The 12580-nt window shown below is 42.1% G+C and overlaps 1 protein-coding gene across 8 annotated transcripts in view; it reads left to right on the top strand.

Annotated features, from left to right (window-relative positions):
• The window catches only part of LOC119967210 (ensconsin-like), a 245898-nt gene extending 233574 nt beyond the window's left edge, over nt 1-12324 (top strand). For all 8 annotated transcript variants that reach the window (XM_038799434.1, XM_038799435.1, XM_038799433.1 and 5 more), the window contains one exon: nt 9781-12324. In XM_038799434.1, the coding sequence (XP_038655362.1) occupies nt 9781-9791 (11 nt within the window). In that variant the 3' untranslated portion in view covers nt 9792-12324. The remainder of the gene's footprint in view (nt 1-9780) is intronic.
• The last annotated feature ends 256 nt before the right edge of the window (nt 12325-12580 follow it).

Below are 12580 nucleotides of genomic sequence, written 5' to 3'. Positions count from 1 at the left end.
AACATTTTAACCCCTCGCCTGCTGGTTTTTTCCTTGACCTGTGCTGTTATAATACTCGAGACATCTTTATTATTACTTATATCAATTCTGACACACATATAACAATTTTTTCCGCTAACAAATTAACTTGGATTTTAATCTGTGATACACTGTTTTGGTTTAGCATCCGAGAAGTAAGTATATAATCTGAAATATATGAAACAAGTGTTTAGCGAACCAATGACCAAGGGCAAAATGCTGGATTATCAATGGAGGAACGAAAGGGAAGTTGAGTTATTAGAACATGGGATGTTTTGCATGTAGCAATAATGTTATTTATCAGGAAATTGAGTATTAGAAAAGCAAAAACCTAATGATATGAGGAAAGGAATGCAGATCAAATTAGTAGGTAGCTGCTTCTGGCAAAGGTGAATTCTGTGAATAGAAACATAATAAATCGGAACAGGAGTAGACCTTTTTACCCTTCACTCCTGCCCCACCATTCATGATGATTTATGATCATAGTTGATCATCCAACTCAGTAACCTGTTCCCACTTTCCCTCCCATATCCTTTGATTTCTTTAACCTCCAGCTATATCTAGCTCCTTGAAAATATGCAATGTTTTGGCCTCAACTGCTTTCTGTGGTAGCACAGGCTCATCACTCTCTGGGTGAATTAATTTCTTCTCATCTCAATCCTAAATTTTCTACCCTGTTTCCTGAGACTGATCCTGGGTTCCGGATTTGTCCACCATCGGGAACATTTTTCCTGCAGCTACCATTCCTAGTTTCTATGAGATTTCTCCTCTCCCCTTCATTCTTGTAAACTCAACCAATATAATCCTAACTGACACAATCTCTCCTCATATGTTAGTCCTGACATCCTAGGAATCAGTCTGGTAAACCTTTGCTGCACTCCCTCCATTGCAAGAACATCTTTCCTCAGATAGAGACCAAAACTGCACACAATAATCCAGGTGTGGTCTCACCAAGCCCCTGTATAACTAGAGGAAGACATCACTGCTCCTGTACAATTCTCACACTATGAAGGCCAACATACCATTCACTGCCTGCTGCACATTTTCAGCGACTGGTGTACAAGGGCACCCAGGTCTCATTGTACATTCCTTTCACTTAATCTATAGCCATCCAGATCATCTGCCTTCCTGTTTTTTCTTCCAAAGTAGATAACCGCGCATTTACCCACATTATCCTGCATCTGCTGTGCATTTGCACACTCACCAATCTTGTCCAAATCACACTGAAGCATCTTTGCATCCCCCTCACAGTTCACCCTCCACCCCAGCTTTGTGTCATCTGTAAATTTAAAAATATTACATTTAATTCCCTAATATAAATAATTTAATATACATTGTGAATAGCTGGTGTCATAGCACTGCTGAGCCCCACTGTTCACTGGCTGTCATTTGGAAGAAGACTCATTTATTCCTGCTTTGTTTCCTGTCTGCCAACCAGTTTTCTATCCATCTCAGTACACTATCCCCAATCCCATGCCCTTTAATTTTCACATTTAATCGCTTACGTGGGATTTTGTCAAAAGTCTTCTGAAAGTCCAAATGAACCACGTCTACAGGACCCCTCATCAACTCTACTAGTTACATCCGCGAAGAATTCCAGTTGATTTGTCAAGCATTTTTTCCCTTTCATAAATCAATGCTGACTGTCTGATCTATCCACTGTTCCAAATGCTCCGCCGTTAAGTCGTTTTTTATAAAGGACTCAAGCATTTTCCCCACTACCGATGTCAAGCTGACTGGTCTTTAATTCCTGTTTACTCTCTACCTCCCTTTTTGATTAGTGGGTTACATTTGCTATCCTCCAATCCATAGGATCTGTTCCAGAACATATGGAATCTTGGAAGATGACCAAAAATGCATCCACTATTCCTAGGGCCACTCTCTTAAGTATTCTGGGATGTAGATTATCAGGCCCTGGGGATTTAGCAAACTTCAATCCCATCAATTTCCCCAATATCCAAAGATGTGCAGGTTAGGTAGATTGACCATGTTAAAGGGGAGGCAGTGGCATAGTGGTATTGTCGCTTGTCAAGTAACACAGAGACCCAGAGTCTCCAATAATCCAGAAAACCAGATTGAGGGGCCCGGGTTCAAATCCTGCCATGGCAGATGGTGAATTTTGAATTGTGGAATTAAAAAAGATGAAACCACTGTAAATTGTCATAAAAACCCATCTGGTTCACTAATGTCCTTTAGAGAAGGAAATCTGTATTCCTTATCTGGTCTGGCCTACATGTGACTCCAGAGCCACAGCAATGAGGGTGACTCTTAAATGTTCTCAGGGTTGGGCAGTAAATGCTGGCCCAGCCAGTGACTCCTACATCCCATGAACGAATAAATAGAAAAAAAAATTGTCCCTTAGCGTCCAAAGATGTGCAGATTAGATGGGGTTGCAGGGAAAGGGCAGGGGAGTTGGCCGAGGTGCTCTTTCAGAGGGTCAGTGCAAACTTGATGGGTTGAATGGCCTCCTCACTGTAGGGATTCTATGGATTATTTCCTTACTAATACTGAAAAGCTTCAGTTCCTTCCCTCACTAAATCTTGTGTTCCCCAACATTTCTGGTACAGTATTTGAGTCCCATTTTGTGAAGACAACCAAAGTATGTAATTAGTTGGTCAGCCATTCCCCAGTTTCTGACTGTAAGGCATTTATCCTCAAAAATCTTTTTCTCTTCATATATCTTTAGAAACTTTTACAGTCGTTTTTTATGTTCTCCGAAAGCTTATTCTTGTATTTTATTTTCCCCCTTCTTAATCAATCCCTTTGGCCTCCTTTGCTGAATTCTTAACCAATTTGTATACCTCTTCCTTGGATCTAATACTATCTCTAATAATTTCCCTTGTAAGTCACGGTTTAGCCACCTTTCCTGTTTTATTTTTGTGCCAGACAGGAATGAACAATTGTTGCAGTTCAGTCGTGCGCTCTTTGAATGTTTGCCACAGCCTATCCACCGTCATCCATTTAGGTAACGTTTCCCAATCGATTATAGCCAACTCGCACATCATATCATTATAGTTTCCTTTATCTAGATTCAGAACCCTCGTCTGAGAATCAACCACATTACTCTCCATCTTGATGAACAATTCTATCATATTATGGTTGCACATCCCCAAAGGGTCTCGCACAACTAGATTGACAATTATTCCTTTCTCATTACGCAATATCCAGTCTAGGGTGGCTGATTTTCCCATTAGCTCCTGTTATGTATATGTGAATATATTCTTCATGGTTCTGCGGCAACGTGATGTGTCTTGACGCCAGCAGAGTGTTTGTGTGGCCTTTGAATCTTGATTGTATAAGCAATACCCTTCATAAAGCTTGCATTGTGTTTTACAAGAATCCAGAGTGTGGGCACTTCCATACCTCTTCCCAGTTCCTCAGCATATTGGTCCAGAAAACCATTCCATGTGCACTCCAGAAACTCTACGGTATTATTACTAATTTGATTTGCCCAATCTGTGCAGATTAAAGTCACCCATAATTACAGATGTTCCTTTATCGCATGCATCTCTAATTTCCTGTTTAATGCCATCCCCAACATCACCACTACAGTTTGGAGGTCTATATACAACCCCCACTAATGTCTTTTGCTCCTTGTTGTTTCTCAGCTCTACCCATACAGATTCCACGTCTTTGGAGCTAATATCCTTCTTCGCTATTGGGTTAATTTCCTCTTTAACCAGCAATAAAATCCCACAGCCTTTTCCATTTTGTCTCCCTAAATATTGAATAGTCATGTTTCCCTAATCCTGGCTATATTGTACCCGTTCACATCTATTTTTGGACGATTAATTCATCCACTTTATTCCGAATGCTCCACGCATTAAGGCACAAAGCCTTGATGCTTATCTTTTTAACATTCCTTGTTCCATCCCATTATCTTTCACTACGGCCCTGTTTGATTCTGACTGTTGATTTCTCTGCCCATCATTTCTTATTCCCCTCTCTGGCCATCATTTCTTATTCCCCTTTCTTATCCTTGTTCTCCCCCCCCCCCCCCCCCCCCCCCCCACTCTGACTCCTTGCTTAGGTTCTCAGCCCCCTGCCATTTTAGTTTAAACCCTCCCCAACCACTCCAGCAAATACTCCTCTGAAGACATCAGTCATGGTCCTGCCCAGGTGACCTCCCCAAGAACTGGTCCCAATGTCCAAGGTATCTGAAACCCGGCCCCTCACACCATCTCTTCCACCACATACTCTTTGCTATATCCAACTATTTCTACTCTGACTAGCATGTGAAACTGGTAGTACACTTGAGGTAGATCATTACCTTTTGAGGCCCCATTTTTTTAAAAAAAATAATTTTTATTGGAATTTTTTACAGAAAATATAAAGCATAACGACAAACAATGAAATGCAACAAAATAACCCATAATAACTGTAACACCCCCCAGACCGTATCGACGTGAGGCCCCATTTTTAAACTTACTTCCTAACTCCCCATGTTCTGCTTTTAGGACCTCATCCCCTTTTTTTACTTGTGTTGTTTGTACCAAAGTGTCCCACGGCCACCAACTGTTCACCCTCCCCCTCCAGAATATCCTGTAACCGCTCTGAGATATCCTTGACCCCATACCAGAATAGCCACTGTATTTTTATAATTTCTATAATTCTATTAATTAAATCATGAAATTCATCTCGCCAGTATATTGAAGCAAATTGCAGCACAGCACAATGAAATAATTCTGAAGACCTTTGTGTTCGTATGTATTAAATCGCACCCTGTTATTTGCCTATTACCCTATGCTAACTGCTGTCATTAGTACCGCTTTACTGAAATCAGACTGATTCTGATAGGAAATACAGTTAACCTGTCAGCATTAAAAATATTGGGATTTTGAGTTTAAAGATTAATTGCAGATTTGGTTATATGTGAATTATATTCCACTTGTTTGAAAGGTGTTTAGTGCAGTTTAATCTTATTGTGACGCCTCCCATCATCCAGTCTCATTGTATTAATAGAAGGAAATGTTACAAAATTTTAATGAAATTGGTTGGTAAATATGTTTCTTTCAAAAAAGACTATTTGCGTTCAACAATGTATACCTACGTTCAATTGATAATAAAAAAGACAATTTAATAATCTTTATTAGTGTCACAAGTACACTTACATTAACACTGCAATGGTTACTGTGAAAATCCCCTAGTCGCCACATTACGGCACCTGTTCGGGTACACTAAGGGAGGATTCAGAATGTCCAATTCACCTAAGAAGTACGAGCTAGATTCTCTGAGCCTCCGCTTTGAAATCGTGATCGGCGCAGGGGCGGAGAATGGGCGTCAGACCCGAAATCCGGCGCAACAGTCCCCGGAGAATCGGCGTGAATCGCGCGTGCGGTCCACGCGGCGCAGTTCGGGGGCCATTGACAGGTCCCCGTGGCGATTCTCCAAGTGTAACTAGCCGAGTACCCGACGGCGTGGGTCTCCCATGGTCCCACCCGTTGGGAACTCGCTTGGCGGCTGCGGACTCAGTCCGTGGCCGCCCTGGTGGGGGCGAAGGGATCCTTCACAGGGGAGGAGGGCTCACAGATTACAAGGCTATCTATTGGGGGCTACCAATCCACGGGCACGCCCGATCTCGGTTGGGGGAGGGGGCGGGGGGGGAGCCTATCCTTTTGGTGCCATTCTGCAGTGTGGGTCCGCCATGTCACGCGGGGAAGCCGATGAAAGCCACCACCATGCGCAGATGCAGAACCCTCCCCCGACTGGAAGTGCAAGGCCTCGAATCAGCAGCTGGAGCTGCGAGGAGTTCTCTGGGGCCCTGCCAGCCCACTCCAGGTACGAGAATCCTTCAGGACTTTCCTCCAGAGTGATTCACCCCATTTTGATGCTGGAGTGGAGACATAGCCCCATTATTGGCAATCCCTTCCCGGGTCTGATGTGTTGGGTGAGCTGGGTCTGCGAGGACTGCGTTTACCATAGCAGTGAGAGAGAAAGGCTTCCAACACTTGGAGAAATGCAACTCTATTTTATTGAACTACCAACTGTTAAACATACTTAGACTGTGGGTTGACACTATGCTGAGTTGATTGGAGACCTGAGGCTAACCTGACCAGACTTTCTTACTACCACATGGTGGATGTTCTAGTTGTTGCTCACGGACTCTGGCTGTCTCAGAGGCTGCATCCCAAGAGAGCGGGAAAGCTAGTTCCCTCTGGCTTTATAGTGGCCGTGTCCTGTCTGGTGATTGGCTGCTGTGTTCTGTGTGTTCATTGGTCATCCTGTGTGCCAGTCAATGTCTGTATGTGCATCATCATATACTTGTGTGTATGTTATGACATCTCCCCCCTTTTAAAAAATGTGTATATGTCAATAAATAGTGAGTATGTGAATGTGCCTGACTATGTACAAAGTATGTGAGTGTATTTACATGACTAGGAACCTGACTATATACAAAAAATATGAACGCATTTACATGGAAAGGTGTCAAGTACAGATAGAGTGTATATAACAAATTCTAAAGAACAATATGTACAGGCGAGTAAACGAAGAACGAGGCGGAGATGATACCAAAGGGCATCCGGTTGTAACAATTCCGGCCAAACAGGGTGTTAAAAGTGCAGAGCTTCCGACTGGATGCGTCAAGTTGTATCTGCCAAAACCCCTTGGAGGCATCCAACTTTGTGAAAAATTTGGCGCGAGCCATTTTGCAGGTGAGCTCTTCGCGCTTTGGAATGGGGTAATGTTCCCTCATGATGTTACGGTTCAAATCTTTGAGGTCGATACAAATGCGCAGTTTCCCTGACGGTTTTTTGACACAAACCATGGAGCTAACCCAGTCCATGGGTTCCGTAACCTTAGAAATTACACCCTGGTCCTGGAGGTCCGGCAGCTGCTGCTTGAGGCGGTCCTTAAGGGGCGCCGGCACCCGACGGGGTGCATGAACGACAGGCGTGGCATTCGGTTTCAAAATAATTTTGTACGTGTAGGGGAGTGTGCCCATACCCTCGAAGATGCTGTGGTATCGTGCAATTATGTCATTCATTTGTGTTTGGTAGTCGGCATCCGGCGAGGCTGATGCCTCAGCGGGCGACATGGAGTGAACCCGCTGTACGAGATTCTGGATCTTGCAGGCCTGAGCACCGAGCAAGGAAGCTTTGTTGGACCCTACAATTTTGAAACACAGGGTGGCTCTTAAGGAACGGTGCGATACCACAAGCTGGCATGAGCCACTGGCAGCAATGGCATTACCATTGTAGTCGAGAAGCTGGCAGGCCGATGGAAGGATGTTCGGCTTGACGTGGATGTTATCCAGGTCAGACTGCGAAATGAGGTTGGCTGAAGCACCGGTGTCCAGCCCGAATCGTATGCGATATTTGTTTACCGCAAGGGTGGCATACCACTCGTCGTCCGGATCAATGCTCAGCACTGGGAGGGGCTTGGCCTTTCTTGAGGAAAGCATTGTATGTTTGGTGATGATGCCCACCTCGAATGGGGATGTGAAATCCTCGGTGTCGGGATCTGGAACCATGTCGGAGTCTGCAACGGGTTGCTGCACTGACCGGACGTTCCTGCGCTGCTGCTGGGATCGATGTGAGATGGGCAGTTGAGCAGATCTGCACAGGGCTGCGTAGTGTCCAAGCTTGCCACACTGGAGACAGCGTCGAGATTTCGCGGGACATTTCCGCTTTAAGTGGGAGGAGCCACAGTTGTTGCTCGTCATGGCGCCGACGTCAGGACGCTTCGTGGGCCACTGCGCATGCGCAGTGCAGTCGAACGATGTGCGCACCTGCACAGTTCGGTCCTCGGCCTCGCCATCCCCTTGGCCGTGGCGCACATGCGCAGGAGCCCGGGAAAGGCGCGCAAAATGCCTGCCCTCATCCAGACTCAGGCCCTGGAGCTGTTTTACGGCCTGCACCCACTCTCGCATCGTGGGGGCCTTGCCGCGCCGTCTCTGCCGCCTTAATATGGGAGTACCGGTTAGTAGTGTGTTCATATAGGACGCAGGTCTCGATGGCGAGGGTGAGCTGCTTCACTTTAAGGAGCTGCTGGCGAAGGGGGTCAGAGTGGACCCCGAAAACGATCTGGTCGCGGATCATAGAGGTGGAGCCGTAGTTTCAGAATTGCGTAAGGATACGGAGATGGGTTAAGAAGGATTGAAAAGGTTCATCCTTACCCTGAAGCCTCTGTTGGAACACGTAGCATTCAAAGCTCTCGTTGACTTCGATGTCACAGTGGCTGTCGACCTTCAGCAGGACTGTTTTGAACTTGGACTTGTCCTCACCTTCAGCAAAGGTGAGGGAGTTAAAAAAATGTGGATAGCGTGGTCCCCGGCTGTAGAGAGGAAGAGAGCAATCTTTCTGGCATCCGATGCGGCTTCGAGGTCGGTGGCTTCGAGATACAGCTGAAACTTCTGCTTGAAAATCTTCCAGTTGGCACCGAGGTTGCCGGCGATGCGGAGCGACGGGGGAGGGCGAACGCTGTCCATATTACCGGATGGCTGATCGCTGGTCAAAGGCAGACTATCTCAAGATAGGTCCGTCAAACTCTAACATCACGCACTGGTACCATGATGTGTTGGGTATGCTGGGTCTGCGAGGACAGCATTTACCATAGCAGTGAGAGAGACAGGCTTCCAACACTTGGAGAAATGTAACTCTATTTTATTGAACTACCAACTGTTGAACATACTTAGACTGTGGGTTGACACTATGCTGAGTTGACTGGAGACCTGAGGCTAACCTGACCAGACTATCTTACTACCACATGGTGGATGTTCGTGTGGTTGCTCACGGGCTCTGGTTGTCTCATCCCAAGAGAGCGGGAAAACTAGTGCCCTCTGGTTTTATAGTGACCGTGTCCTGTCTGGTGATTGGCTGCTATGTTCTGTGTGTTCATTGGTCATCTTGTGTGTCAATCAATGTCTGTGCACCATCATATACTTGTGTGTTTATATTATGACCGGGTCTTTCAGGACTTGTGGGAGGAAACCGGAGCACTGGAGGAAACACACACAGATACAGGGAGAATGTGCAGACTCCGCACAGACAGTGACCCAAGCCAGGAATCCAATCCGGGTCCCTCGTGCTGTGAAGCAACCCTGCTAATCACTGTGCTACCGTGCTGCCCATATTTAAAATACCATATTTAACATATTTAAATTACCATACTTATAATTCAGTTAGTTAGTTAATGGCTAGATTTTTTTTAAATGGGAATAACAGTGTGATCAGAAACAGATTTAATTCCCTGGGTTTACAATGTGTACCTGTATCAAATGGACAATGCATCGGATGGATGTAAAATACAACCACCTACCAGCACAAGACAAAAAATATGAATTAAGTCTGGCCAATCTCTGCACTTAACATTTGTTCATTGAGTGATATTGGTCAAGATAATTACCGTTCTCAAGGGCAATTGGTATGGGCAATAAATTCTGGCCCGCATCTTGTGAATGAATAGAAAAATGCTGCATTATGAAAAGAACCTTGAAGAGAAGAATAGAAGCAGAGAAGCATGAAAAAACACTCGTAATTATCTCTATACGCCTGTGGTAGCCTAAACATGTGTTTTTTTGCAGAGTTGATTAATCTAACAAAATTACCGTGTGGCTTCGGAGATTGATGAATGTACTATTTGTTCAAAATTATACTTCTGGAAGGGATGTTTCTGGACATTGCATTTATTCTCGAGCCCAACTCAATTTGGGCTTCTGTCTTCATCTGATAAATTCTAAATTTTGAATGTAGGTGTGAATTTCTATTTCATAAATATAACTACTTGCTCTAACTTTTAAACCTCTTTCTATATTTCTTCCAGAAGTGATTTGAAATGTTGAGCAGGAGCAACAAAAGCGTGGTGTTCAATAAGCACATTCACAGCAACTGGGATTCTTCTTGTTTCATATCATGAAGGATTGAAGTGCAGCCATTTTACAATCCAACGTGTAATTGTTTAAAAACAAAACTAGAAACTAACCATGACTGTGAGAATGGAAGTATAAAAGTGCAAGATGTGGGTAGAGGAATTCATCATTGCTAACTGAACATCTAGTTAATTCTGATCACTGGTTAATCATCCTTAGTATGCATTGTATATAAACTGCTTTTCCAACATGTTCCTTCAGGGAATTGGCATTCTTCTATATAATATGACAAGAAACGAGAATGACAAATTTGTGATGGTGAAGGGCAGTATTTCAAATTTAGCAGTACTTAACATTTTTCAAAAACCTATTACTTGAATTAGCCTTGTTGTGCTGCAAGTAGTTGATAATGAGGCCATATATATATGAACCTATTGTTTTAAATATGGCACAGTGAGCTCTACAGAGTTAGATGTAATCCCTTTAAATACTAAGCCGACCCTTTTGTAGATGCTTCACTATTACCACTGATTCAGAAGTTATTTTTTTAAACACCAGGTACAACAGAAAAATGTTGAAAATAGTGTTTAATAATTGGATTCTAATGGCAATTCTGTGAATGGTTAATAAAGCACCTGTTGTGTACACGTTACGGTATTTATCACAAGGAAACTTTGGGGTACTTAGCCATGCCAGTGAAGTGTCTCAAATAGATTGACTATATATATATATATATATATATATAAACAATATTAATTCAACTTAAAGTGCGGTCAAATAGTTGTAATGCCTTATGATCTGATAGAGAAATTTAGATGATGCCACACAAATGATGAACTTTCAATTGCCTTATCAGATCATGAGACTGAGTAAAAAAGATATATGGAGTCTTTGCTTTTGCTCGTTTCAGAGCAAGAAACTTGTACCTGGAGTTTGAGATGCCATTCCTTCTATGTGACTTCCACATACTAGATTTTGAGTCTTTAAATTTCACTTGTTTGTCAGTTACTGCACAAATGAAGCTCATGACTTCCATCTCATGTTTAGAAACTGCTGCTACAGAGCATGACTGTAAAACCTTGCACTTTCTTTTCTTCTTGAATACTACTGAAATTATTGCAGGCCGTGCTAAATATGACCAGATATCAGATTTTTTTCTCATGAGCATTATGGTTCGAATACCATTATGCAACATTTTCATAGTTGATAACTGCATGAAATTAGTATGTCAAATAAGTTAATTTAAAGCCAGCTGGTGTACATTTTGTGCATAAAGAAAGGCTTAGTCTAAGCGATAAAGATCTTCATCCATCCGCAAGTATAAAAAAGCCATTTAGCAATTTGTTCAGTAATCGTTGTATAGCTGCATATTTTGTTCTAATTCTTTTTTCGGTTTGATTTATTCATCCATGTATATAGAAATTATTTAAAAATGGGGAAAATTCTTTAATTTTCTTTACCTTTGTTTTAATCTGTATAGATGGTGTACAAAAAGTTATTTTGCGTTAATATTTTTAGATTCTAAATTGGTTTGCAGTTGTAATGTGATGATTGCCTCAATAATCGGGCAGATGATTTATTGCTGATTTAATTTTACCAGCAGAATGTTCTGAATTGATTTTTTTTCTAATACTGAGGATACTGAAAATGTAATATTTAAGGTCTTTGTACCTCTTTCCTGCCTACTTTAAATATACAAACAATGAATGAAATGAATTGTATGTTTATGAAGGGGATGGTGATATTGCCAACAAAATGGTTTCTAGTAAGAGTAACTAATGAGTAAGGTTCAGAAAAACCTGCTCAAGTTTAAAAGAAAAATGCCCCTTTGTTTTCCACTTTCTCTGCATTTCCCAATCTACCCAACTTTTGTAGCTTCAAAAGATAATCCTCAAAATTTGTTGGAGACAAGTTTGATAACTTGCACAAACAAAATGCAATAAAATAATAGTTTCTGTAGCTACTCTGTACTGCAGTTTTATTATTTCCATATATACAGCTGGTTTGAAAACGGTGCCTTGACCAACATTTTGCACCATTTTGGCTAATACAATTGGATTACAGATAATGCTATTTATTCCAAAAACATTGTTAATAAAGAATGGTTCATTGTGTATTCATTATGAATTTTTGTGCTTTAAAGTTTATCTACCAAGGTACAACAGAATTCCGTTGGTATTCACTTCTATTTGTGTACATAATGACTGATCCCATTCTTGCTACTTCAGTATTATTCCTCGTTATTAAATCCTGTTTTTCTTTTTACAGTGCATTTTCAGCTAAACTGAGACTAAGCCCAGTACTTCCCCTTTTCAGAACTTTAGTATTCAACAGATCTCTGTACCAAGGGTATTGCTGTCAGCCAATGTTCTGCCACCAAACATAGGACAGGGACCAATATTATTTGTAATGAAAACATTTGGCAGTAGAAATGTACAAAGCAGAATTGTTTGAATTATATTTTTAAAACTGTGACTTATAAAGTTTGCTCTCGCTCACATTATATAATTTATTCAGTTTGGTTTTGTTGCATGCCCCTAGTGTGTTTCTAAATAATTTTCCTGACATTAATTCCCTGCATTACTATCCCTTGTCCCACCCTGCCAATCAGAGTTTCCATCAGCTGGTTATCATGTATGCATTGCATTTGTAGGCATATTAACCCACAAAGTATATTAACCCAAAGTTGTAAATTGACTAATGAAATTTTGGAATTGCTTTGCCTTTCCTTACTCAAAATGAAAACTGATATGA

Source organism: Scyliorhinus canicula, chromosome 6 (genome assembly GCF_902713615.1).
Source record: "Scyliorhinus canicula chromosome 6, sScyCan1.1, whole genome shotgun sequence".
Lineage (NCBI taxonomy): Eukaryota > Metazoa > Chordata > Chondrichthyes > Carcharhiniformes > Scyliorhinidae > Scyliorhinus > Scyliorhinus canicula.
Note: the sequence above shows the minus strand (reverse complement) of the source record. Positions and strands in the feature narration are given on the sequence as shown.